The 24,153-nt window shown below is 35.2% G+C and overlaps 2 protein-coding genes across 3 annotated transcripts; both read right to left on the bottom strand.

Moving 5' to 3' along the window:
* Window positions 1-12,768: 12,768 nt before the first annotated feature.
* LOC141594196 (pterin-4-alpha-carbinolamine dehydratase 2, mitochondrial-like) lies at window positions 12,769-16,658 on the bottom strand. 2 transcript variants are annotated; one of them, XM_074414357.1, is made up of 7 exons: window positions 16,540-16,658; window positions 16,396-16,451; window positions 15,920-16,056; window positions 14,395-14,480; window positions 13,808-13,931; window positions 13,629-13,697; window positions 12,769-13,082 (listed from the first exon to the last, which is right to left on the bottom strand). In XM_074414357.1, exons 1-7 carry the CDS (start codon window positions 16,588-16,590, stop codon window positions 12,994-12,996), a joined length of 612 nt encoding a protein of 203 aa, XP_074270458.1. In that variant the 5' UTR covers window positions 16,591-16,658; the 3' UTR covers window positions 12,769-12,993. The 2 variants fall into 2 exon arrangements, with proteins under 2 accessions (XP_074270458.1, XP_074270459.1); XM_074414358.1 differs by lacking the exon at window positions 15,920-16,056 and adding an exon at window positions 15,011-15,108 and having other exon boundaries at window positions 16,540-16,656.
* Window positions 16,659-22,439: 5,781 nt separating this feature from the next.
* On the bottom strand, window positions 22,440-23,651 carry LOC141594829 (putative F-box protein At1g53550). The gene has a single exon (XM_074414820.1). The coding sequence runs from the start codon at window positions 23,649-23,651 to the stop codon at window positions 22,440-22,442; it is 1,212 nt and encodes a 403-aa protein (XP_074270921.1).
* Between the last annotated feature and the right edge of the window lie 502 nt (window positions 23,652-24,153).

Genomic DNA, 24,153 nt, shown 5'->3' with positions numbered 1-24,153 from the left:
GTTCGTAATTTTATCGTCAAGTGATAGCTCAATCACTTGTGTCTACCTCATAGTCGTCATCTACGCGCCGATACGGTCGTTTTGACAGTAATTAGAGTACATTTAGAGTCCGGGTCAAAAACCGTCTTCATTTTCTAATAACAATTTAAGATGCCGAGTCAGAATATTCTGGAATGTTCCGGATGTTTCTATTCCATATTTTCAATCTTTTAATCTCTTTGGTAAATAATATCCCGAAATTATTTTATAAATATGAAGGAAATTGAGATCAAACCGGAATTCCATAATAGAAACGCGGAAATCTTTCTTCCGTAGGAGGAAACCACTGAGGAAAGGACACAGCAGGTGCTGCGACTCTTCCAAGAGACGCAGCTCTTGCTGCGCCTCTTCCTCAAGTCCTTTCTGCGTATTTTTCGTATCTTTTCGAGATTCACTTCCAAAGTTTCTCCGAAAACCCTAATTTCCTCCGTGTGATTAGTATAAATAGAGACCTTCGGTCTCACATATTTCTCACACGAGTGTCCGCCCTTCTCTTCTCCCTTTGCATTCTAGACCACGCTCTTGCTTTTTGGCGCCTACGTGCTTGAACTTTTGACCACGTAAGCTCGGATCTTTCTGAGTACCAGCCTCGTTTTGCATGACCGACCAATTTGACCAACTCCACATCAATCAACTTAATCAATCTTGTTCGTTTTCCTCTTAGAGGGCACTTTCGTCGTACATTCGAGTCGAGCAATCGCTAAATGTTAACTTAGTCAATCTCGTTTCGTCAAACATGTAAGTCTGACGGTGTAAATCCCTATTTTTATTATTGCTCTTTATTTTTGTAATCATTATTGTAAGATTTACGTCGAAAACACATTCAAAACCGATTTATAAAACCTTATTTCAAACCCTTTCTACGGATTAACATGGGACAAACGTCGAGAAAAGACGCAGCAACTGCTGCCCTTCTTCGAAGGGACGCAGCACCTGCGGCGCCTCTTCCTGAGGCTGCCGCAGTTCCTGCTTCCTTTCTTCTTCCTTCGTCTTTTGTTCGTCTGATTGTTTTTATTTCGTCTTCAATTTTTCATTGTTCGTTAACACAATAATTTTAGTGTAACAATTTTAGCATGTAATCATTAATATTAATTCATCATTAAATTCCCGACTTAAATCCCTTATAATTCATATTTGCGGGTTTTCGTCATTTAAAATCAATTCGGGTTTTAGAGGTTCGATTCATCATTGTTGAGTCTCTGGAATTCATCATTGGTATATTTGCATCTGTAATTTATCATTGCTAATCATTAGTTCGTCACTAATAATCTGATTAACTTAATTATTTTGTTTTAATTTATTAATAATCTTATTATTGATCTATTAATCTTGTAATTAATTCATTCTAATTAGTTTCATCCATGTTTTATTGTTTTTAAGACCCAATCATATGTAAATAATACATTAAATATCATTAATCAAGCATTTAAATCACCCACGAACATTAACGATTTGCAATTACGGCTTCACAGTCAGAACTGAACTCAGGAACAGACGCAGCATCTGCTGCACCTCTTCCAAAGGACGCAGCTCTGTTGCGCCTGTTCCGGGTTGAGTTCTGTCTCTGAACTCCCGTTTCTGCCTTGACTTAGTTTATAGTTTACGTATTAATTGACTATTATTCGTTTTATCACTAATAACCTGTTCGTTAATTCGTTTATTCTTTATTTTCTCAAATTATCCGTTTTAAACGTATTTTTGACATAAATTAATTAACCCATTGTAATTATTGTAGTTTTCTTTATTGTATTTCTTTATTGTATTCTTTATTATTGTTTGTTTGCTCTCACATGCAATTAACCTAAATTCCTACTTCGACCCAATTGTATGATAAAATTACGTGTTCACCGACTTAGTTAATTCTCACATGTTAGGATTAATCTATTGGATGTTGCATTGCATGCATATAATCTACAATATATCGAGTATAGATAACTTCCCTAGTCATTAGTAGAGGCCGCTATTGAGGCGGGCGGGATTAGGTGTTCGATCAAAAGAGCTTCCTAATACGTACCCTTACCCCTTACTCCAGATCTCTGTGAACATCCGTGTTCATTGGCATCCACGAGAGTCATTCTAGACATAGAATGCTAAGGGTAACAAGTTCTTGGTGTTCATGTCACTACTTTGTGTCTTGACATGACGCGAGGTATTCGAGAACGGTTTCCAATTTTCCACAATAAATTGGTGGCGACTCCACAAATGCAAAAGCTTGCTCGCTTTATTCCGTGGCCCCGCGCGTCCACAAACTCGTATGCCCTCATAACATATTCTCCCATTCACATAACCATCACCCCCTGCCAAATAGAACCATACAGCTAATACTCAACTACTAGCAACCGCCTCCTAAGACCACGTCTTATACTTCCTCGCAACCTGCCAAATAGAACCATACAAAATCAACCTATTTATAATTGCTATCTTTCTAATCTACCATCACCCTTAACCACTAGTGACAACACCACAATGCCACCATTGCTCGTATAACAAATCTCTTACACTCACCTCTAAATATAACAGTTCATTTCCTATCTTCGGTTAACATTTTAAATAACGACATCAAATCCACCAAAATTTACCTCAACATTCTTCCCAATACTATTCTTAATTGTATCTTCATTTAACTCTCCACCAAAATCTCATATCGTGCAGATACTCTACTAACTTCTTACTCCCCTAATTCCTCAAAACTCATAACTAATCATGTTGTCCTGAGGCTCCAATATAACCATACTCACCTCCTCATGATAGTATCATACATCTCGACGATTCCTTATTTTTATATCACATAACTCCAGTGAACATTCTCCTAGTTTACTCCCCCTCATTCCTTTCTTTTTTACGCTCGACAAATACAATTAACAATTCAACTCCTTATTACTTCTACCTAACTCTTTAGTGCTACGGTTACCTTCTCGTTGTTTCAAAACTCAAATATCATTATTCATACCAGTACCATCTCACTCTTTCTTACCGTGGATCTTCTCCCATCATGCTACTGACTCACACTTGCCACTAATCCAACCATAAAATCAACGTTTACTGTTCAATTAATTGCATCTCCCTTTTACATCTCTATAAATCAAAATTCATTTCATATCATTAATTGCCCAAAGAAACCACACATTAGTTTCACCTCTTGATAATACAAATTCCCAAACTCACTCACTATAAGCAAATCCGCGTCGCGACATATCTCCATTAAGTTCACTATATACCACTCTTCTCCATCCCTCTACAACGATCTTTCATTACATACATTCTTAACCAACACAATCTAACCATCTCCCTCCATAATTCCTTACACATCTCAAGTTGCTACTATCCACATCCTTCCTTTTAATATTTTCATTCTCACGTTCCTTAAACTTACATCATCCCTTGCCCACATTCACTTACTCTTTCATTACTCAACACACAATCATATCACTTATCTCATCTCACAACACATGCTCTATTCCTCAATTAAGCCTTACCGATCTTCCTTTTGTTTTTTTTTTCCACTATCTTTCACAACCACATATAACTCATGTCCTCATCACCGAACTCTTACTCACCACATGAGCCACTCCTCACATCATAAGATTGGGTAACTTACGCATCAGGACCAACACATACGTAAAATAATGCATAAAGAAGCAAAAGAACACCTTTTAATTAACATAATATGCGACGAAGTCAAAAGATAAGCATATGACCCAAAATAGGGGTCACTAGATCGAGTACAGGTCACTCGATGGAGTAAGTTACTTACCCGATCGAGTAGGTTAAGGTCAGAGGCACGTACAACAAATTACCAGGGCTATTCGATCGAGTAAGGGTTACTCGATCGAGTAACAAGAGGTGCACTCGATCGAGTGAGGGCCACTCGATCGAGTACCCTACGCATTTCTCAACACTGTCCAATTTTCGTAAAACGGTCATATCTCACTCGTTTCTTGGTAATTTTGGCCATGTGACCTATAGTTAGAATCGTAAAAGAACAAGATATCACCTCCAATTAGAATCATATCAAAATCATATATACATCTCAAGTTATAACAGTTTAAAGGCAACCTCTCTATAATCGAACAACATAACTATTTGATTTTCTCTTTCAAACAACTTAAACGTCAACAAAGTGAACAAAAGCGACTCGATACTTGTAAAACCACTATTCCTAACCACATGTTACTACTGAAGGAAATGTAGATCTTTATACATACTAACATACTCATATATGTTGAAATTAATTTGTCATAAAATTAAATACGGATTTTATGCATGCAAACAATATTAAAATAGAGGAGAAATCATGTCCTTACATTGGTGATTTCGGTTTTATGGGCACAAAAGAAATCTCCTTTTCTTTTGTTCTTGTGCTATCCTTAAATGGAAGAACCAAGATCCAAGTATAGGATCTCTCCTTAGGATTAATACCCAAAGCTTACCCTTAATATAATTAATATTACATGAACTAGTATAATATTAATTAGTAGAAAATTGAACCAAAAATATTTATAAACACTTAAATATTTCGGTTTATAGAGAGAAGAAGGGGAGGATTTTAATTCTCTCTAGAATTGTATTTTGGATGAGTGAATGAATGAATGATAATTTACAACATTTTGTATATTATTAGGTAAAAATTATAGAAAAACCATGATGGGTTTTGTCTTCTCAAAACCGTGTAAGAGGAGGGATTTTGGGGAGCCAATGCATGGAAAAATTGTTCTTCACAATAAACAATAGGGTTGCATGGCTAGTGACTAGGGTAATCATAATGCCCTCCACTAATTACAATCAACATATAATTAGCTTAAAAACCCTCTAATTTTCGGCCCACTTGATAATATGGATTCCATATTATTTTTTTCAATTGTCAATATGTCACATGTCATATGTGACATAAATTTGTTATGTATTTTTAACATATTAAAAATCAACGTATTAATAAAAATACGTCACATACAAAAATCGACTTAGTAATTTCATAATTACTTGTGCCAAAATATTTTACCATTTATAAATCACAACAGATTGTATTTATAATAATTCATTCAATTTCGATTGTTTCTTTAAACATTAATTTCATCCGAGTAATGATACAATTCAATTGCTCGAATAGTATCTCATTTAATCACATTTCAATTTGATACGTAAATTTTACTTCAAAATCGTCCGTCAATTTTCAAGTAATTTAATTAACTCGTAACATTGTACGATTAATTAAATAATCAATTAAGAGTGTTGCCCTATAGGTATGACCTAGGGGTCAATCGATCACCACCGTCGCCGCACGACAAGTAATGTCAAACTCTAGTCACCAATCATTACCGATATATGTTGACCAGTTGACAGTAACAATATTACTTCCCAATTGTATTCTTTATAATGAGATTTAAACATGTGATCATCATGATCAACAGTCGTGATCGCATTATTGTCGGAGGACACATATTCCAACAACTACCTACCAAAAGCCAAACAATAACATCTATCATGCTCATAAAACATTCAACTTATCAATCAGGTACTACCAGCATGGTTAACTTTATAACTTTTCGTAAAACGAAACATACTCAAACATTACAAATCCTATTTCCATGTTACTAATACAACAATATTACAAATCCACTTCGTCACCTAAACATATTCTTAATCACGAAATTCATATTCTCATGCAATTGCCACTTCATCCTTTCCAATCAGTTCATCCATTTCAATCACATTCTTCATCTAACAAGTGCATATGATACAACAGTAGACAAGTATATGAACTTATTATATAACTTTACGTATACAAAATTATGTATAATCATATCACGTCAACTAATCAAATGTTACTAGTATAGCCATATTATAAATCATCCATCCTGCAACATCATTATTCATCACATATTATCATATCTGAACTACTTGTCATTTCCACCACATCAATCATCCTTCTTATAAACTTTTTCAACAATTCCAAACCACATATCATCCATCATATACATATAAACATTAGTAAACACATAGCGATCCCATGACACCCCATAGTGACCGCTTTAAAGTTGTAGAGCGAGTTCGCGACTTTAGGACGTCTCCCAAGTCTTTGCATTAGCTCATAACAACTCCTACTCGGGTTCATTTTATTTTGACTCTCTATATTCATTGGGTTCATTAGTTATAAGTTCCAAAATCGTCGCTCTGATACCACTTTGTCACACCCCCATACTCCAAGTACCTTACCAGGACCACTTAAAGCATGAGAATATTACCATCTCGGTTACCCGAGGTAATGTATATCAAATAGACCATAAATGAATGTACTTTAATAAATAAGTTTAAGTGATTACATAACAAAACCAACTGTAAAGTAAAGTACAACTATTCTACAACCAAACTATAACTGAAGTAACAAAAGTATAAAAACAACACATCGAAAGACTACTATCAGACTCGTGGCAACTCCATCCCCAGCTAATCCCGCGCGCATCCATAGTATACCTGCTAGACAACTGCTCACCACCCCTGAATGGATCACTACAGTTTTTAAAACATTTAGATGGGGCCAGTACTGATTACACAAAACAAACAGCTGCAATAAAACAATATTACAAACCAAAAAATCCCAACCTCCGTCACATCACCATACACCTGACTACACACTAAAGTGTGTACATGGCAGAATACACATCGCAACAAGTATTCCATACCGCCAATGGGGGACCGCAGCCGTTCCCACCTAAGCCCCGCTCATCTCATCTGAGAGATAAACCCGTGTTCCTTAATGTGCGCATCCCTTCTGTGGCGGGTTTCACAGAAGGCGAATCAAGGGCGTAAAGCCACTCCCGCAAGTGACTCCACTCAGCCAGGGATGCACCCGAAGATCACAGACAGTTATACAACAATCACCTTACACAATTAACAATTACCAAAAACCAATTCCAATACGATAATTAATCAACAACAATAACAATCACCAACAACACTATGTAACCAATACTGAGTAAGGAAACCCTAACTGGAATAGCAATCACAGACCATCACAGCAGCTAATCAATACCGTTCCTCTACGAATCCTCCTCATATAACACATATTCACATAATCACCACCTAATCATCATAATACACCCAAAAGCCCCCAAAACTACCCAATTAGGGTTTTAAACAAACTTAACGAAACATTATAAAAATTATACAATAAGCTTATCCTTGACACGACGATCTCAACGGCGTAAAGAACAAGACAATCCGACGACCCTATCTCTTGGGATTTGCTAATAACGCGATGGAAGAGAACTACGTAACTCCTTTTCCTTTTGAAAGGTTTTAGAAAAGTGTAAAAGTGATTAAGGAAGAATGATGAAAACCTTTTATACTAATCACGTGTTATTAACAAAACCCGGCTAAAATAACCCTTAAGACTCACTTACTCGATCGAGTGCCCCTTACTCGATCGAGTGTTCCTTACTCGATCGAGTGTTACACGTACTCGATCGAGTACCCAACAGGCAGTCTACTGTTTTGCGTAAAAACACACTTACTCGACACGGTAAGCCCCACTCGATAGAGTACCCATAGACATGGAAAACCGTAGTATTACAAAGCTGGCCAAAATTCAAGGGGAACTAACCCTCCCTCATCTCAAGATGGAGCTGACTCATCCAGGGGAAATGAGGACAGCAGTGAACCACTCACTACTCAAACTGAAACTGATCCTCAAACACGCTTATAAAACATTCCCAATACAACAGTCACATCAACTATTACATCAGAACCAAATGAAACAAACAAGCCTCCAACACCCTCACTCCAAAGAAATGGAAACATAAAAGTTCCCACCCTCTATCAAACCTAATCAGTGACCTAACCTCTGGAATTAAAAACAGATCATCGCTCCAAAACTTTTGTACTTTTGATGCATTAATATCACAAATTGAACCCAATAATATCACAATGGCACTAACCGATGAATATTGGGTGACGGCTATGCAAGAAGAATTGGAGCAATTCGAAAGGAACAAGGTATGACATCTTGTCCCTAGGCCCTCTCAACTTACTGTAATTGGTATGAGATGAGTCTTTCGTAATAAGCTCGATGATGTTGGAGAAATAGTAAGGAATAAAGCTAGCCTAGTGGTACAAGGGTTTAATCAACAAGAAGGAATTGATTATGATTAAACTTTTGCACCGGTAGCTAGGCTTGAAGCCATACGAATGCTTATAGCTTTTGCGTCTCACCTCGGCATAAACCTTTTTCAAATTGATGTTAAAACCTCTTTCCTAAATGGCTATCTTTGTCTTGTTTGTTTATTTATTTTTACTTTTTTCTTATCATTGCCTTTTTATTTATCAATATCGCTGCCAGTGCTGTGCAACAGTCATCCATACTGTTGCATAGACCTGTTGTAGCTCTTGTGAACTTACAATCCATTAAGTTTCTCAAGTTTGTACTCCCTCCATACCACACCAATGGTAACATTGACTTTTTCACACTTGTCGAGACACGTTTTGCAACGTAAATATCTTTTGTTACGCATTATTAAAAATTATAAAAATTTGATATTCTTATAGCATTCATGACGATAAATCAAACAAGATCTCACATGACTATATTTTGTCTTATAGATTAAGAATAATATCGAAGATTCCCTACGACTATGAATAGTGGCAAAACGGTCAATGTTACCATTGGTCTGGTATGGAGGGAGTACTTAATAGCTTCTACTTGTGTTAGCCTCTAACCAAGTAAAGGAGAAATTTTTTAAAAGGTACACCTAATTCACCCTCTCCCCCTCTTAGGTGTTTATCATTCTTAACTGTTCAGATGGTAAATCTTGACAAGATGGTTGTTTCATTTAGTCGGGGGACTACAGTGAGAAGGAATGAGGCTGTGGCGGGTATGTTGGGAGTTCGGGTGGTGTCGGAGCAGGAAAGATATCTTGGCTTGTCTATGGTGATTGGGCATTCTAAAAAGGGGATTTCGGGGTGTATAAGAGACAAGTTTAGTAAGAAACTAATTCAAGGGTAGCGCGGAATGCTTTTTTCGATGGCCGGTTGGGAGATATTGATAAAGGTTGTTGCCTAATCAATCCCTACTTATGCTATGAGTGTCTTCAAGCTTCCAAGCAACTTTTGTGAGGAGTTATGTTCTTTAGTGTCTCAGTTCTGGTGGGGTTCAAGGGAGGGGCATGGGAGAGAATTCATTGGACATCGTGGCGGAAACTTTGTAAACCAAAGTGCTTAGGAGGCTTGGTGTTTCACGATTTTCACAAGTTTACATTACTCGGTAAACAAACTCGGCGGATGTTAACGGCGAGGGAGTGTCTTATGGTAAGGATTATGAGGGCGAAGTATTTTCCTGATGGCACATTTTTGCGGTTTTGCCGACTCTACGGTGATTATTATCAACCGTTTGTCCCTCGAATGCATCCAATCTGCATTAAAACACCAAAAGGCCAAAGTATCGACATTCTAGCATAAACGACATATAAACAACTGTGGGGTAATATCCGTATAATACCCTTTAAATTTAGGACTATAACGTAAATTTAGCATGCGAATATCGTCATAAAACATAAATACAAAAGAGAAACGATAAAGATAGAAATCAACCTCGGGTCCTTTGATGCACGGCGTAAAGAACAGAAATCAAACGAGATTCCCTCCTAATTGTTGCACCCAAGATTTGTCCGAGATATGCCCTTGTGCTAGAACGTGTTCTCCGATTGCCTTGCAATATTGGGAGAACTGATGTGAGGTTTTCGAGATGTGAGATCTAGGTTTCAGAGAGAAACTATCTCCAAAACCCTAATTTTCTGTAAAATGAATTGTCTAGGTCACAAAAGGAGAGGAGCTCTCCTTTTGTGTGTTTCGGCCAAACCGAGTATGAGGAGAGCCCGTGGGCTTTTTGATTTCCTCTTCACTTGAACTCGTGGTCCGAATCCCAATGGCTAAATGCATATGACACGGTCTGATTATAAACAGTTATCGGTTATCGGAAATTTAGGCATCAGCTAATAATACGGGTTAGCTGAATTATTAATACGTGTCCGACAAAAACAGTATTGTATAATTATATTCAATATACATTTAATTAAATATAAATTGTTTATATTTAATTTTACGAATTAACTGGTTAATTCGCCTTAGCCCATGATATTTAATCCGTATTAAATATAATATCTCAACATCATATTTTTGACTAATTACTAGTCAAATAACTCGACTAACTGGTTAGTCGATTTGCATCTACATGATCGTATTTTCATACCGTCACATCTCTCGAACGTATCCTATAGGTGTGACTTTTAGGGACCAGTTGATCACCGCCATCTGTATGACAATAACGTCAAACTTATCTAGCAAGCCAACCGTTATTGATAAACGTGGATCAACTGATAATAATACCAAAAGTATGCCCTTTGATCCTTTTAGAGGTTTATAAGTCCTTGCACTAACTGTTAAGGACACCAACCCCAACAACAACATATTATAGCACAAAACCGTCTCAAAAGCAATTAAGGGAAGGCATAAAAATGTATATAAATATGACTCATCAGGAAGTTGTGAAGCTTGGTATTAGGAGGAGGCTCGGTAATGGCCTTAGTACCAAAGTATGGTCTGACCCGTGGATCCCGGACACTCAGACTAAACGGGTCCTATCAACGAGGGGAAATGCGGATGAGGAGACGTTGGTGGCGGAGGTTTGGAGTGCCGACGGGTCTGAATAGAACTCTTCTGAGGTACGTATTTTGTTCCTACCTTTTGAACATGAGCATATTTTTAATATCCGCATTAGTGCGTCCATGTTCGAAGATGATTGGTGTTGGGACGGAGAGAGGAATGCGATTTATTCATTGAAATCGGCTTATAAGTTCTTAACGAATGGCCAAGAAGACGAGACAAGCCAATCAAGCATGGAAAAGGAAAGTTGGCTGTGGAAACGAATTTGGAAGGCTCGTGTAGCTACTGCGGGTTAAAATATTCTTTTGGCAATTGTGCAATGAGGCTCTGACAACGCGGATGAATGTGGCAAAGCGTGTGAAGGATGTGGGCTCGGTGTGTCCTATGTGTAATTACGGGGTGGAGACTTGGACTTGTTCGAGGTTGTGGGTGCGTAGATGGGATTTGGGAGGGGCTTGGGTTAGAGGTGAATGAGACACATGGGTTTGAGTGGGTGAGGGAGTAGGTGAAAGCGATGTGGAGGGAGATGGAGGAAGGGATGCAAGAGCATTTTATGGTTGGTTTTTTGGCGATTTGGGAGGCGAGGAATAAAGTTATTTTCGAGGAGAAACGGGTCTGTGAGGTTGAGGTTATGAGACGGGTTTGTGACATTTTGAGGGAGATGAAGCAGGGGAGGAGGAAGAACAGGGAAGAAATGAGGGTCTTAGGTGGCTAATGGGTGGAGGAGTTCCGAGGGGAGTGTGTTAAAAGTCAATGTTGATGCGGGGGGGAAGGCGGGGTGGGGAGTGGGGTTGGGTGCGGTATGCCTTGACAAGGAAGGAGTGGTGATGTGAGAGATGGCTATAAGGAAGCAGGAGGAAATGGAACCACGTATGGCGGAAGTAGTGACTGCTTGTGAAGGTTTGCGGATGGTGAGGGCGATGGAATGCAAGGACGTCATTTTGGAAAGCGAATGCTTGGAATTTAGTGGATGCGCGGGTATAAAAAACAAGGGCGTAATGATTTCTTTCTTTTGCTTGATGAAATTGTGTCTTTATGTAGTTTCTTTCATAGTGTGAGTTGGTCTTTTGTGAATCGGAGATCAAATAGAGTAGCATATGAGCTTGCTCATTTCGATGGATTGTGTTTTGGTAAGCGAGTTTGGAGGGACACTCTGAATTTGCATCTTGCTAATATTGTTCTCTCTGATTTGAATGAAATGAATTGATCCATTTTGGGGTTTTCTTAAAAAAAAAAACATTCTCATTTCATAATTTTCGAGTAACGTAAGTTAAAATCGATTTGCTCTGTTGTTCGTAATGCATACATGTTAAGTCTGAGTGGGTGTAGTTAATCAAATTTTATATATTTCATATTGTATATCACACACGTTTTCCTGATCATATAGTTATATTTACTCTTTACGGAATCATAAATATAAGACCCAAATTAGTTTTCAGGCACTAAGGGTTGACGCAAAATCACCTGTGTGTCTTTTAGTAGGTGCCAGATTGTTTGCGTTTATTTGAAGGGTTGCAGGGGTGTTCTCGTTTTTTCTTTATTTTCCTTGAAATTTAGATTACTTATTAGCGTTTGTTCGATGGTTTTCCTAAATGTGAAAGCCATTTTATTTATCTCTTTCTTATTTTTCAATTAATTCAAATTCATTTTTATTCTTTTATTAGTTGGTTATAGATCTCTAACACTCCAATATTAAATGTTTTAACTTCAATATTTTCAATTCATTTTCTAAATTAATTTCAAAATTTTAATCTTTAAGTTTTGATACAACAATCCAGATCCTCTGTCCCATTATCGTGTCCCAACTTGCGTTTCATTATACTCCATAACAATTTTCACTTAATGTGATTCATCCAATATTCGTAAGGATGAGGAGTTGTATGTCAGTAGAATAGATAGTTGAACACAAGATAACCCGCCAAAATAAACTGAAAATCTGCACTCCAAATGATGTCTTGTGATGGATTCTATCTTGAGCAACCGCGCATTATGATCCAACGGATGAAAGATCCGAAGATCCCAAGAAAGAAGAAGAAAGTATGATTAGAAGAAACAGGTACAATGGTTCTCTTCAAATTGACTAGTTTCACTGTTCACTTCATTCAGCATATGTTGCATAATTTTCGGCCAAAATACATTATGCAGAAGTCACTGACAGCGTAATGCTTACTCTCACTCGAGATTTATCATGAAAACTAAAGTTTGACAAGCGTCTTACACTCGTGTACACTCTAGAAGTCAGTTTGGAGTAACATACAGGATTACATGCACTAGTAGTAGTAGACTAGTAGTAGAGAAAAGCTATTTAGCAGGCGTAATCCTGAGAAGGTGCGCAAGGTCCAGATTATCAATTTTCGCAGCTAGTATGAAGTCATTTTCTGTGACTCCACCTGCACACGGTAAAGATCAGGTTACAGTTGGAAATGGAAAGACAAACGCCGCAAATCAAATTCATGACAGTTCGGCATCATTATGTTAGATTTTGATATTAATATTTCTATGTCAAACTAGGTTAGTTGGACTAGAATCCAGTGTGCTTTACTCGTACACAGACCTGACCAAATAAGCCCGAACCCAAACCTGGAAAAATGATGCACACATTATGCAGAAGTGCATAATAAATGCATCCATTATAAATGATTGATGCTTGGCCGGATGCTAGCCATGCTCATGATGACTACGATTTTAGTTCTTTTGAAGTTTTTTTTTTTTTTACTTCTTTCTCAAAAACAAAAACGAACCCGTTCATTAATAAGTTTCCTTTACAGTAGGAGCATTTCTGATTGAAGACAAGTGATGATCATTAGCTTTCTAAAATCGATAAATTTAAAAGCTAATCCAAAGAATGCAAATGATCTTGATTCTTAACCACGAGAGTAAAAAAATTCGAGTGAAGCACGAGGCGTAATCAAAAACAAATAAATTGCAGTACTTACCAACAGAATGTGTCCATATTTCAATTGTCACATTGTTCCAACCCACAAGGTGGAGATCCGGATGGTGGCCTGTCATACATTTAAACAGAAAAATAATTAAGAAAAAACGAGCTGCACTGCTATACCGTTGCCAACCAATTTGAAATCTTTGTCACAAGGAAACTAAAGAAAAACTATACCTTCTGCTTCTGCAACATCAGCTATGGCCTGGAAGAACTCCAGCCCTTTTGTGAAAGTCTTCACTTTCCACGAGCGACTCAGCTTCAATTTCTCTCCTTCGTTGATCAGTTTCCAATCAGGAACCTGCATAACAGCAAACAAGTAATACATGCTAACTTCAGCCGAGAGAATGGTGTATACTGTATACAGATAAAAGTAGATTTTTAGATTGAATTAAATAACTTCAGAAGCATGATACTGAAATGCGGTATCTGTCGGATTACATACACCATTTGCAACATATCATGTAGCGGGCAATTCAGTCTTAATTTCAAAAGCGTTACCAAATGTGGGAGACATTGTCTAGGAAACATCTGTAAAGAACTTTGAAAATTAGTTTATGTGACTAACAAATCTGCATTTTTCTTCACTGGGGCATTTCTGAAATAATGTTACAGGCTGACAGCGGCCTAGAATTCTGTTACATAAAGAGAATCCATGTTTCATAACATAGGTCAGGTATGAGTAGATTGAGTAGCACCATCACTCACCCGCCTTATTGTACTTCTGAAGATAAATCAAACAAAAGGGAGAGTAAAACACAAACCTTTGTGATCAACTCATTCGCTATTTCTTCAGACATAGGACGTAAATCCTTGGAGTTACAAGGAACACATTTCTTCGACGCCAATTCTGCAGAAGCAGGAACAGAGTTTTTTAATTGCTAACAGAAGGCAAAATGGGTTAAATATAATGCATTTTTAACTTGAAGGGCAACGTGTATCAAAAAAGAAAAACAAAGTAAAGCTACACGTAAGCAAATTTGTTAGAGATGATGTATACAATAGTATTCAGTATCGAGCATGAATTCAGCATTTCACATACATCCTCTAAAGAACTCCTGAAGAAGAGGAAGAGACCCTCCACAAAGACCACTTGACACTTGAAACAATATCGCCGACTATTATTTTGCATTCTTATTCCTCAATAATAAATATTTAAAGCAGATACATGTTTCAAACAAACATAGTATTTATTTGAAAGACTGAAACTATTGATTCAAAGACTCGCGGGCCAAAAAATGACATAATGTAGGCCACTCAACTATGAAACATCGTGTGAATTAGCACGATTATCTCCTAATTATCAGTCCTTATAAATGATTCATCGGTCAGCCGGAGAACCAACTCAAGGTTGCAGCAAACAATAAAAACTAGACGCACCTGTAGCAGTGCCGAAGTTTCTATGTTCACAATGAATCTTCCTAGATTTTGACAGTTGCATATGGTTCTGTAACAATCCACTGACTCGGGAACTTGAGCTGTCATTAAATGAAAAATGTTCTCTCACTCCATATCTTCTCCAGAGTCAGGAAGATGATAAAACATGATTTACTTGCTACGACAGCAGAAACGAAATTGTCGATTATGTAAAATTTATAGTATTGAACTACTCTGAAGGTGCCCAATATTAATCAATTACCGATCAACAGCCAACATTATGTGGAAATATTTTCGGTCAGTTATCCAGTTGGAAACAATTAGTAAATGATCTTTACCAGCTACATCAATATCTTTTATAAAAAATTAAGATAAGATTATGAACAGATGATTGGGTGAACTCCGTAATTTGTCAGAACATATTAGCAACAACAGCAGTCGGTATTTTTACAAAAGATCACACAGGAAGAAGCTTCAGCACTGTCAGAGCAAAGACCGTAAACTTTTCCGAGATGAGCGATGCTTTGCTAGCGGAGTATCTAATAATATCAGCAGTCAAGGCCGATTTATCCAACTCTTACAGTCTGTTTGGTCTAAGGTTTACGAGCATACTTTGGTGGTAGAATTTCAATACTATGACTGCCCCACCTTAGACGTTTTAAATATAACTACACATAAATCTCAAAACCATTCCTACACATCATTAAGTTATACAATCAAGCGGTTAGGTTCTTTTCAGCATCACCACTATCCACTAAATCCAAAGATGGAAGACGGGCCGCAAACGAGAACAATCAAGAAACTGTTAGTCGTTGACCCCCTTAGTAGGAACAAGGCAACCATCTAATATTTCAAGGTAAAGTAAGGGTGTAGGGTTATACAGAAACAACAATGATATCCAAACAACATTACCCTGCCTTACAGGTTTCCACTTTTCATTATAAGACGAGTTAATGGGGCTGAGTGCCTGAGTGCACGTAACCAAACTCATGGGCTGATAACATCCGGAAGTTATGTCCAATGACCCAAGATGAAAATTGTGTCGAGAACTGCACAAATGGCCACTTATGTAAATTTCATCATGAGTGGTGTGATCTGACTATAAAGACAAGCTTTTCCTTATCCCTAGAAACAAAACATTGGTTGTTCATAGAGACATAGAGATAATGAACACGACAACGAGGAGTTATCAGTATTGACTGATATCGGAAATAATATCATCATCGAGCTCCATTATTAACGAGCTCCACAATGGCATTCATACGATCATTTGTAAATTGTTTCGTAACTTTTACCAATTACAATCTACAAGTCCCCAGCATCCCCCATAAATACAATCTCGCCAAAGCGCGATGCAATGATCAACAAAAGTAGAAACCTATACTTACAAAATTACAATTTGCAAATTATCAGCACAGAGATGAAACAATGGAGAGAATTGAGCCTGCAAAAAAAACCCAATTAAGAATTAAAATTAAATAATTCAAAAAAAAAAAACAATTCAAAAGAAAAGAAAGAAGAAAGATGAGTACTTGAGATTTAGAGAGATGAAGAAGACGAAGTGGTGGCAGTATGCGTGACATGCTTTGTTATTTTGTAACGGGTCTGTTCAGTGGGAAGTGGCAGTATACTCATCAGAAAACAGATCAATCGAGTTGGTCTTGGGTAGGGTTATTTTAAGTCGAATTATTTTCAAATCTTTTTAACACGTCATTTTTAATGCGGATTAGTTCAGATATTTTTGAGTCGAATAAACAGGTCAATTGAGACGGTTTCACGTTGGGTTGTTTTAGGTTAGGTTGGATTATGTTCAAGCGGTTTTAAATTTTAATGGGTCATTTTGTATACGGAATAGTTTATTTTGGATTCGAGTCATTCGGATACATAATCATACAAGTATACAACTTTCGTTTCTAGTTAGTCAATCCGGACCATTTTGGGATCACATCATATCGTTAATAACTTAACCACTAATGCTAAATTACATAATCATACAAGTAATAGAAATAATGCTTTAATTGGGAATTGAGTAATAAAAATTGAATAAAAAAATCTTATCTTTATTAATTCAGAAGACAATACTGATTCCAGGACGCGCCACATCATTAATACAACTTTGTTTAAATTTTTTTTTTTGGAAATTCGGGTTATGGCGGGACCCGTTAGTGTGCAAAATATTTATTTCTTCGAATCCGTCAATACAAACATGCGACAAATTCCGTCTTAGAACAAATACTATGAAATAATTTAATACATTCCGAATAAATGAAATTAATGGCATATAAGTGGAATGAATTACAAATCGGAATAAATGAAACTAATTACAAATTATTGATTTACATAATTTTAAAAAAAAATAACAATAAAATTACATAATTACGAGAAGGAATTTATTTAATTACGGGATTGAATTACATATAATGTGAATAAATTACATGCATAATTTTTTAAAACTAGATAGTATGATATATTTTTTTAAAAAAATCATGACGGAGTATTTACTTATAGTAAAAAAAACTCGGCAACTTAACTACCAGCCGCGCACACCAAAAATGGTAGGTGACAATGATACGCTACCGAGTAAATTTACTGTTCAACAAGCGTTTCAAGCAAAATTTATTTTTTTATCTCTAAAAAAACAAATAAATGTTGACATTTGTTGAAATATTTAAATATACAAATTTTTAAAAATTATCACACAAATGATTAAAAATTGTTTTAATAAATATTTTTCTAAAATATAACACGATAATTAAACAATTGTAAAAATTTAACATATATTTTTTTTAAAAAAAATCCGAGGATTTATTTACTTGGAGCAAAAATTATGGCAAATTTACTATCAGTCGCGCACTAAACCCGTCCACAACTTAAAACCGTGTACGAATCCTATTAAGACATTAGTAAATGTCACTTATCTGGATCTGCTTGCACAATTGTGAAATCCGGAATATCTCTAGCAAAGGGCAATCCTCGCCCATACTCACGAGATTGTTGAATCAGTAAATGAATATGTTTTGTCGCTTATTAAAAAGGATGAGAGAAATTATTTAAGTTCCGATGAGGTGTGTAGTGATGACAGAGGTAGAGGTGACGGTGACATTCACTCTACTGAATTCATCAACAGTATAAAATGTGTCGGACTCTCGAATCACCAATTGAGGTTGAAGGTCGGTGCTATGATGATGCTTCTGCGAAACATTGATCAATCACGTGGGTTGTGTAATGGTACGAGACTAATTGTGACTGATCTGGGGGCACACGTGATAAGACGTACTCTCTTAGGTAATAGAGTGCATATTGCTCGACTACGATTACTAATGTAGTCTATCATGAAATTTGTGATTCAGATATGCGTACTTCTACCACGACTACTAATGTAGTCTATCATAAAAATTTTCAATTTTTAGAATAATTTGCATATGTTAAAGTTGATTATTAAACTATATTTCTTTTATCGGGATGTAAAGTTTTTTATATAGGCAAATTTATTTACAATAGTAGATTACGTTATTTTCTCTTAAACCATTGCATGTGAACACGTATTTGTAACAAGTTTAAACATTAATTATGTAGATCGCTGATTTAGACCAACTAGATAAGTAGAATAGAAATGCAAGAAAAAAATACATCCAAAAATATTAATACCGGCCCAAATACATACCCGTGCAATTTTGCACGGGTTTAAAACTAGTTTAGTATAAAACAATAAACATTCCATAAATAAACTAACTACAAATAGTTAATAACTTAACCACTAATGCTAAATTACTAACATAATCCTAAATTAACTAATGTAGGCTAACTTGAGTTTGCCACGTGTCGCGTTGTGAGTGGTTGTGTATGAAAAAAGCCATACACATTGTGTATGCATCTTTGATATATTTGCTAGTTCTGTATCTTCTGTATATTTCGCTTTCTATAATTATGTAACTCTAAAATTGTAGCCTTGTACTCTAGTATATAAGTTGTATTCATGAATCGTATATAATCAATGCAATTCCAAACTTAATAAAACGTCTTACTAATTCTCTAAACCTTATCAGACTATTTGTACTAGCTTATGGCCTATGACGTAAGGGCAAGGTAGGCAAGGTAGGTAACTTTTGGAATTGCGGAGCAATTAAGCTCCTTAAGTTTCACCAAAAGTGAAATTCAACCCCATTTTTTAAAATTTCACAAGAATTTTAATTAAAAATATTTTATATTAGTATTAAACAATTTGTTAAATAACTAAAATTACTAATTGCAACTTTTACAAATTTCTACGTAATTTATTAATCATTGAATAACACTTTTACATACATATTTAGTAATTGTTTGTAATTTATATAATATTCATACATATATAATAAATTGTCTTTATACTATAAAATTCAAAATAAAACAATTCTCAATATTTAATATAAATATAAAAGTTCTAAAATTATAAAACAAAATATTTTATATTTGATAAATTGTATTAAAAGTGATTTTAATATAAGAATTTGGTGAATTATGAAAATGGGGTTGAATTTCACTTTTGGAGAAACTTAAGGGCTTAATTGCTCCAAGTAAAACTTATAGGGCCTAATTTCACAATTGAACAAAGTTAAGGGGCCAAATTACCACTTTCGCGCTTTTGAAAACCATATTTCAACACTATTCTATTTATACTTTCCTTAATTATTCTAGCACAATTCGGAAACCGGTAATTTTGTTTATCACTCTCATAAAATTAATAGAGAACTAAAGATTATGAACTAAATAGTTTAATTAAAAACATTTAAAAAAAAAGTCTGTATACATGCGTGTATGACAAATTTGCACAAATACTACTATACAACTAGTTGTATAATAAGCATTGTACAACCATATACATTAATCCGAGCTTGTGTGTAATTTTTCTGAGTTTTATAAGAGTTTATTTTTTTATGTTTAAGTGTGAGTTCAGAAACTTTACAGCATAGCTCAGATTCTTTTAAACAAAACTCGAAAACTTTATTACACAGTTCGGATTCTACACCGTACAAATTTGTGTGTACTTCAATAATCAATATAAAACATTGCAGGCGATACAAAGAAATGAACATTCAAAGTTTTATACTAGTTTTAAACCCGTGCAAAATTAAACGGGTATGTATTTGGGCCAGAATGAATTTTTTTTAATTGTATATTTGTTTTTGCATTTCTATGATACCCGGCCTATACCCATCTTCTCCGGATGGAATTAACAAAGGATATTGTAAGGGGGTGTATAAAGGGTGCAACTCAGATATCCGCTGTAAACCACCGCACGACCTTCTGACAATAATATCTCGCTTCTCCATATGTGGACCAATATCACCCTTAATTAAAGCCGCTACCTCTGAAACTGATGGAAGATTGTAAGTTCTTCCATCACTTGATCTCCTTGAAATCAGTTTGATACTCACTTCACTGTCTATATTTTCAGTCAGTCTATCCCTAACCTTCCTAAATGTCTTTGCAATTGTATTGTGCGAGTCAATCATATTTTCCAACAATCGTATTAACTCGTCATTGAACCTTGATGAATCCCCTGGACTACAATTAAAAACAAAATTATTGCCTACGAAAAAAAATATTATACAAAAAAAATTTATTACGGAAAGAAAATATATTTACCTAATTGCATTTTTTCGATTTTGAACTTCCTCTTCCATGTTTTCTAACTATATTGAATTAAATACATGTTATTTATATAAGAATACAATAATTAGTAAATTCTAAAATCCTAAAAAAATACCTCCCAACAAATAAAATGTACACATAGTAGAAAATGTATACTGCCACAAATTATTATTATTATTTAATAGACATAATAAATTATAAGTAGCATTAAAAAAGTGGAGTATCGTTCGAAATGGTAGAGAGCGGAGAATGGGAATTTGACATTGGTTGTTGAGTTGTGTCACCAAACACTCGTCTTATTTGTTGGCTCGAATAAACAATAATCATTCAAATTAAACGATAAATTTTATGAAATTAAAAACCAAACCCGAATATGCTAATATTGATAAAATGGACCGATTATATTGCTAAACCAAATTTGCTAATATGGTCCGACAACATTAATAACTAATAATGTTAACAATCTGACCATAAATCCCCCACAAATAAATGGACCAAACATGATATAATGTTTAACATGTCGGACTATGTGAAATGGGCCGAATAAACCAAAAACAAAAAATAGCCCATATACATTTCGACCCAAACACACTTGTCCTAACCCTAAACTCGTCGTATATATAATCACGCACCCATCCTCACCCAACACTCCCTATAATCCTAACTCTAACACCAAATTTTGGCCGCCTACCTCATCCTCATACTTTCACTCGGCTAAAATCACTCTCATCCTCTCAAATTTTTATCATTTCCACTCTCCCTCATTTCACTCATTCGACTTACTCTAACCCTCACCGTCCGCCTTACTCCGAAAAAAGATCATCGTCCCGTTTTTTAGCCCATATGCTACTTCACTTTTTTAGTAAATTCTCTTGGTTATTATTATTATTATTATTATTATTATTATTATTATTATTATTATTATTATTATTATTATTATTATTATTATTATTTAATAGACCGGTCAAGTTTTGTTTTTGTTTTAAGATTATTATTTTTTTTTAAATTTTTTTTATTAACATCTAAACTTGTCAATTTTTCAAAGTTGATATGTTGTTATGTTTTTAAAAATATGATGGTTGTTATTATCATTATTTTTTTTACTTGTAAAGTAGAGCTGCCATTTTTTTTTGTTTTTTTAATATTATTAATATTAATATTAATATTATTATTATTATTATTATTATTTTGAAAGATATTATTATTATTATTATTATTATTATTATTATTATTATTATTATTATTATTATTATTATTATTATTATTATTATTATTATTATTGTCTTAATTCTTTAATGAAAATTTAAGCATATCATTAATTTTTTAATTTTTCTAATTTTTAGAGTGTAATTTTTAATTTTAGATATTTATTTGTACTATAATTTTTAATTTCGAGGATTTTAATGTGTAATCTTTAGTTCATTCATAATACTGAGAGAGGGTAATTATTTACGTACAAAAAAATTCATTGATATTTTAAAAAAAATCATGTTCTCATTAAATTCTCGTACACTGTATTTATTAAAAAAGAATAATAAGTTCATTGATATTTAAAAAAAAATCTTTATATAATTTGTTGCGAGACGAATTTAAGCGCATGCTTTGAAAAACGGATATCTCAGAAATTAAATACGTTATACACACATGGGTCCCACCATAATCTCGATTTTTGAAAAAAAAAAAAAGATGTATTAATGACGTGGCACGTTCTCTGATGAGTATTGTCTTTTGCTTTTATAAAGATAAGATTGTTGAATGTTGATCATCAATATAAAATAGGGATCATATACGAGGATATACGTTACTCAACCGCAAATTTCTCAAGATCAGACCATATATACCAATACCACTTCGACCACCAAGAAAAATCTTGCTCTGGAGGTTCTACAAAACTCTGAATCGGCCTCACACGATGTAGCAGAATGCTGCCTCCTGCAACACAAGTCGATGGACTGCCGTGATTGAAGATTCTTGGAAAATCATGTGAAGTAAAACTCCTCCGGTTCCAAACAGCATTCGGGTTTTTATGATTAAAGAATGTTAACTGTTGTATTTCATCACTTTCCTCCTTCCAAATGAACAGAGTCGGGCACGCTTTCAAGGATGTCAAATAGTATCTTAATGTCCCAGAATCTTCGACAACCAGCTCGTAATCTCTGAACGTCTCGCTATTTAGATCAAAAGCAACAACAGTTAACATAATAGCATAACGATCAATTTCAGTTTCATTGACCCAATAAATCACTCCGTCAAAACAAAAGCTATTGTTGCTACTCCAATAAGGCGAGTCCACGGTCACTGAACAAGGTAAACATGCATACTCAATCGGTTTCCAATTATCCGATCCAAGTGTCAGTATCGCAGCTTTGGTACCATACCCTTTGCTTCGATTGTTAATGCTCAGAACCTTGAATACCTTATTCACAGGATCAAACCCCAATGCATACCAAAATCTGATGAATTGATCCGCAGAATTCATAGTTATTGCAGGAAGATGGATATAATCCTCGGTTCTTACGTTTAAAAGACCGACACTAGTTGAAGACTCATCATATAGACAAATTAGGTCATTGCATAGATTGGACATGTAAGAATTGCAGGCCATGAGATGATCAGTGAAATATTTCTGATACCCTAAGAATACTTCCTCGGTACTCGTCTTTATCCCGGAGCCTGTAAAATTATCCCACACAATAGTTACACCCATTGTTGTTGCCTTTGGTACAGTCATAGTCGTCGTGTTGTTGTTAGTGTTGTTACTAGCCAGCTCAAACGAGATAACCTTGTTACATCTCCAAACTGCTGAGTGTGACGGTGCCAGTGCCACAAAGGCAAGTTTTGAATGCTCATCGTATGAACGAGAGTGGTTCAGCAAGAATGCTTGTATGGTTGATGTAGTATTCCAATGTTTGGAAACCCACCTGCATCTAAACAATGATTCGGTTGGCAGCCTCGACAAGATATGAGACTGAATTTCTTCGGGAATGTCTGCAATTGATGCAAAGTCATTCATACTGAACATTAAAACTAGAAAGATCACTCGAGTAAGACGGTTTTTAGTTCGATCAAGATCACAACAGAATAGAACCGAAAAGAAAACTCCGTTTTTGTTTAATGATCAAAGTAATAATTATTATGTGTATGTGAAAACAGAATGAATTTAGAGAATCATAAAGGGTATTTGTACTAACAATAGTCGATTTAGGAAACCTTGCTACAACCGTGTTGTCCTACTAATTTCTGACAACTTTCCCAAATTTTCCAAATCCTAATACTTCCCTAATTACAATACTTTCCTAAAACAAACTGCTATTGCTTAGCCGCTTTCTACGAATTTTTCATTATTGACCATTTGGTGTAATTCTCGACACAATTTTCAAGGGTCATTGTTAGTACGAATGCTATTGATAGATGAACCATCTCAACCAAAACCTTAAGGTGATGGTTGAGGCCAACTATTATAAATATTCCTATTAGCTATTGTGGTTGACTTATGAGTAAGGTTGCATCTCTCT

Source organism: Silene latifolia, chromosome 8 (assembly GCF_048544455.1).
Source record: "Silene latifolia isolate original U9 population chromosome 8, ASM4854445v1, whole genome shotgun sequence".
Classification (NCBI taxonomy): domain Eukaryota; kingdom Viridiplantae; phylum Streptophyta; class Magnoliopsida; order Caryophyllales; family Caryophyllaceae; genus Silene; species Silene latifolia.
The sequence above is the reverse complement of the archived record's forward strand: the minus strand, read 5'-3'. Positions and strand labels throughout refer to the sequence as shown.